Source organism: Belonocnema kinseyi, chromosome 9 (genome assembly GCF_010883055.1).
Source record: "Belonocnema kinseyi isolate 2016_QV_RU_SX_M_011 chromosome 9, B_treatae_v1, whole genome shotgun sequence".
Taxonomy (NCBI): domain Eukaryota; kingdom Metazoa; phylum Arthropoda; class Insecta; order Hymenoptera; family Cynipidae; genus Belonocnema; species Belonocnema kinseyi.
The window spans coordinates 106,946,428-106,951,548 of NC_046665.1; the positions used below are offsets into that span (position 1 = coordinate 106,946,428).

Below are 5,121 nucleotides of genomic sequence, written 5' to 3' on the forward strand. Positions count from 1 at the left end.
AGCTCCAAGGAGATTATGTTGAAAAATAAAAAAAAAATTACCCAAAAAAAATTGTTTTTATACTTCATTCTAAGGACTTATTGAACTACCCTCGTACCTTTTCGCCGCTTCCCTCGTATTCCGATAGAATTCTCAGAGTTTCTTCAGTTCCTTTGTGAGCACTGCTCACGCGAAGTTCAACTCGAAGTCCCAAGTCTTGGGCGTATTTTCCTATTTTTTTGCAGTGCTCCGCGTCTGATGGGGATCCCATCAAAATCACGACGAGAGAACTTGCAGGGGGAACGAGATATTCGAGCTGTTCAGCTACCCATTTAAAGTTGCGTTTTACGGTGTCCAAATCTTCTTTGGTGACAGTCGAGAGATTTCTGTAGACCTACGTAAATTTAAAGGGAAATCATTGGTTGTGTAAAAAAAATTCATTTTGATAAAGAGGGTGGCTGTTTTAATCCAAGAAAAAATTCCTAATCATTTCCCCGGTTCGCAAACATTTTTCACGGTCAATGATATTGAAATCATTAAATTCAATAGAAAAATTAAATGTACTAAAAGTGCCAAATAATAAATTTTAAACTTTTATAAATTGTAGAGATCAAAGATTCAGATTCAGTTACAAAAATATAAATCCACGCTATCATTTTCTATGATTTATATGGAAGAATCAATCAATGAATTTTAAAATGTTTAAAATTATACTATTTTATGTAAATTCGAATTCTGATTCCAGCTCAAAATTGGTTAAAAATGGAAACTTTCTCTGCTTAAATCCGAAATTTTAGTTCCTTTCAAAAAGTTCCGTGTTCAAATACAGAATTTTAATTATTTTTGAAAATTCTCTATGTCAACCCATTGTAAGAGTTAGATTAGTTTTGTAAAATTCCCTGTTCCATTGATAATTAAAATTTTTCGAAAATACCTCGCTTCATCACAAAATAATGATTTTGTTTGAAAAATTCAATTTTCCATTCAGAATTGTTATTCTTCTGGATAAATTCCAGTTCCAACTCAAAATTGCTTAAAAATTGAAAATTCCTTTTTCAAATCCGAAATTTTAATACTTATCGAAAATTCCCCGTTTCAACTAAGAATTAGAATTTTTCTTTAAAATTTCCTGTTCCTTAAAATAAATTAGGGTGGCCGCTGGGCCGGGAAACTTGGGAAAACCGGGAATTTTTTGAGACCGGGAAAAACCGGGAAAGGGAAATGACAGTGATTTTTTTTTTCACAGAGAATTTTACAAATCTGTGGAAAAAAAATCTGTCCACGTTCGATTTCAACTGTTTTTAAATAATTAGTTGAATTGTTATGTTTTCAATTATGCTATTATTTAGCTTACAATGCGTAATTCCAAATTTTTTTACTTCAAAAATTTTCGATTTAAGATTTTGATTTTTAAGCTTACGTCTTTAATTGAAAGAATTTTTAAATGCTTTCTTAAAAACTTGAAAAAAGAAGAAAATGAAAGCTTTGATTTTGAAAATTTTGGATAAAAACGTTTTTATTAAATAAATAAATTTTTTTACATTTTTTTTATTTATCTGTATTTCATAATAATATATTCTTAATTAAACGATTTTGTTTAATTTTAAATATTGTTTCAGTCGAAAATATTCCATTTTAACCCATTAAATTTGCAATTTTTAATTAAAAAAAGATTAATGATTGAATATTTAGCAATATTTGGATTTTTATTTAAGACAAGTAAATTGAAACCAAATATTTAGAAGTAAATAACCTTTAACTTAATTGTTTGACATAGAAAGCCTGGAATCGTTAAAATTTCAAAGAGCCTTTAAACTTTGAACGTTACAATTTTAATTGTTGTATTTGAAAAATGTTTAATTTTTTAAGAGAAATTTTTAAATTTTGATGTATAATTTATAAATGAACATTTGTAAAAAAAAACATTTGAGTAATTTTTAGAGATAATTAGGAGTTTTAAAAAGATTAAAAATTATCATGCAAATTTTAGAAAGTTTTCTAAAAATCTTCTAAAATCTTTTTTGAAAATTTTGTTCAAATCTTTGAAAAACTTTTTATATCAGGCTATCATTTCAAGTTTTACATTAAGTTTGAATTTTTTCAAAACTTCTGCATATCTCTTAAAATTACTCAAATTTCGTTTACAAATAATAAATGTTCAATTTTTATTTATACATCCAAATTGTAAAGAAATTTTCTGAAAATTGTAGAAAAAAATCAATTCGTTTTCACAGATATTTAGAAGTTCTGAAAAATTTTTCAAAATATTTTTTAATTTTAAACAAATTTAAAACAACTTCAAGATTTTCAAGATTTTGAAATAACATTTTGAAGCTTTCCAAGGATGTTTAAACTATTTAAAACGAAAATAATTAAATTTCTTATTTAAGAAGTGTTCAGTTAAAATTTTTTCAATTTTGCAATATTTAATGTTTCTAGCTTAAAATTCCTTAAAATTATATAACTTTGAAAATTTTAAAGTTCATTGATTGTTTTTTTAATTTAGAGCATTCTTTAAAAAATTCCCTGTCCCGGTTTGAAATTTATTTCAATTAAAAAATTCCCTGTTCCAAGAAAAATGTCCTGCTCGAATTCAGAATTTTGTTCCTTTTCGAAAATGTGCAGTACAAGCTCGGAATTTTTTTAAATTAAAATATTCCCGCTTCCAAGTCAGAATTATTATTATTCTGGATTAATTCCAATTCCAACTATGAATGTGTAAAAAATTTTAAATTCCCTGTTCAAATTAAAAGTTAAATTATTTTTATTTTAAATAGTTTAAGAATCCTTAAAATGCTATATGACATTTAATTTCAAAATCTTGAAACATCTGCATGCTTTTTTATATTAAATGTTTTTTTATTCTGTTGTAAATTGCTATTAATCTTTTTAAATATTTCCTTAAAATTAGTTTATTAAAATAAAAAATTATTTTCAATTTTCCTAAGTTTAGTGTTTCATTTGTTTTTGAATATTTAATTTATAATTACTGGTTTAAAATGAACAGTCAGATATTTCTAAATATTAACTATTCTTTTTCTTAATTAAAAAATTTCAAATTGCATGCTTTAAAAATGGAATATTTTAGAGTGAAATTATACTTGAAATTGAATAAAAGCCTTTAATTATAAATTTATCACTTTCAAGCTATTTTTAAATTTAAAATAGATTATAAATTTCCAATAGAGCAATTAAATTTATTTAACTAATAACACTTTCTAATTGAAACAATTAAATTTTTTATCTTAAAATCTAGGCATTCTAAAATTTTTAACTGATTCCGAAGCGTCCTATACAATCAATTATTATTTACTTTTCAAAAATTAAAGTACAATTCAATTTAAAGAATAATTATGTAAATAATGTTCACATTCCATAAAAAAAAAATTTCTAGCAAAAATAAAATACTTAAATTTTCAGTTCGTAAAATAAATTTTGTACCAAAAATAAACGAATTTTTAACAAAATAGTTAAATTTTCAACTACAAAAATTTGTTTTTAACCAAAAAGATGAAGTTTCAACTAATAAAAGCACTCTTCTACAAAAAATGGATTTTCAACAAATAGTTGAATTCTCACCTGAAACAATAAATTTTAAACCAAAAAATTAATGCTCAACAAAAAAATATGAATTTTCTACCAAAAAAGATACAATTTCAATAAAATATATAAATTTTCAACTAAAAAAGGTAAATTTACAAACCAAAACTAGAAAGAATAGTTCTCGGGCAAAATTAATTAATTTTTAATTAAAAATATAAATTTTAAAGCAAAACTGGAATAATTACATCTTCAGTTAAAAAAATCATTTTTCATTTTTGAAAAATGCATTTTTTTTGGAGAAATTAATTTTTAACAAAAAAATTTGAATTTTGGACCAAATAGTGCAATTTTCAACCCAAAAAAGATGAATTTTCTATTAAAAAAAAAAATATTTTTTAACTGAATTTTTTTTCAACCAAACAAATGAATTCTTCAACAAAAATAAAATAGTTAAATTGTCTACAAAAGCAGAAAAGATTATCTTTCTATCAATAAGGGTAAATTTTCGCCCCAAGAATTGACTAGTTAAAGTGAATTTTCAACTTTCTAACCAAATACATGAATTTTCTACTCAAAAAATGGATTTTCAATCAAAAATAAAATACTTCATTTTTCAGTTTGTAAAATAAGTTTTAAACCAAAAAAGGAACTAATTTTCAATAAAATGGGTCAATTTTTAACTGGAGAAATTAATGCTGAACCAAAAAGATGAAGTTGCCATTAATTAAAAATATAAAAACTAGTTTCTCTTCATCAAAAAAATGAGTTTTTAACTAAAAATAGAATTAAATTTTTAGTTAAAAAAATCAATTTACAACTACGAAAATTAATGCTCCACAAAATAATTCTATTTAAACCCAAAAGATGAATTTTCTACCAAAAAAAGATACAATTTAAACAACATATATAAATTTTCAACTAAAAAAGATAAATTTACAAACTAAAACTAGGAAGAACAGTTTTCAGCAAAATTAATTAATTTTTAACTAAAAATATAAATTTTCAAGCAAAACTGAAAGAATTACATCGGTTAAAAAAATCAATTTTCATTTAAAAAGAAACATATTTTCTGCCAAAGAAATTATCTTTTTATCACAGTGATGAATTTTTAACGCAGAATGTGAATTTTTGATCAAATAGTGCAAAATTTCAAGTTAAAAGATGAATTTTCTATTAAAAAAAAAAAACGAATTTTTAACTAACTCTTTTCAGCTAAACAAATAAATTCCTTATTAAAAATAGAATAGTTTAATTTCTACAAAACAGAACATTTTTTAACTCAAAAAATAAATTTTCTACCAAAAATAAAATACTTAATTTTTCAGTTACTAAAATAAATTTTCAACCAAAACAGAAACGAATTTTTAACAAAATAGTTACATTTTCAACTGCAGAAATTAAGTTTTAACCAAAGAGATGGATTTTCAACAAATAGTTCAATTTTCACTTACAAATTTCTATCAAAGAAGATCAATTTTTGACAAAAAATGGAACAGATACATTTTCAGTTAAAAAAATTAATTCTAAATAAGAAAAAACTAATTTTCAACCAAAAAGATCAATTTTCAGCCAAACAGAGGAATTAGTCACCAAGAATAT

General features: G+C 23.2%; 1 protein-coding gene across 1 annotated transcript in view; it reads right to left on the reverse strand.

Moving 5' to 3' along the window:
• The window catches only part of LOC117179500 (multifunctional protein ADE2), a 44,455-nt gene that overhangs the window by 21,808 nt on the left and 17,526 nt on the right, over positions 1-5,121 (reverse strand). Inside the window, exon 4 of the mRNA XM_033371368.1 lies at positions 98-373. Coding sequence (XP_033227259.1) covers positions 98-373 — 276 coding nt within the window. The remainder of the gene's footprint in view (positions 1-97; positions 374-5,121) is intronic.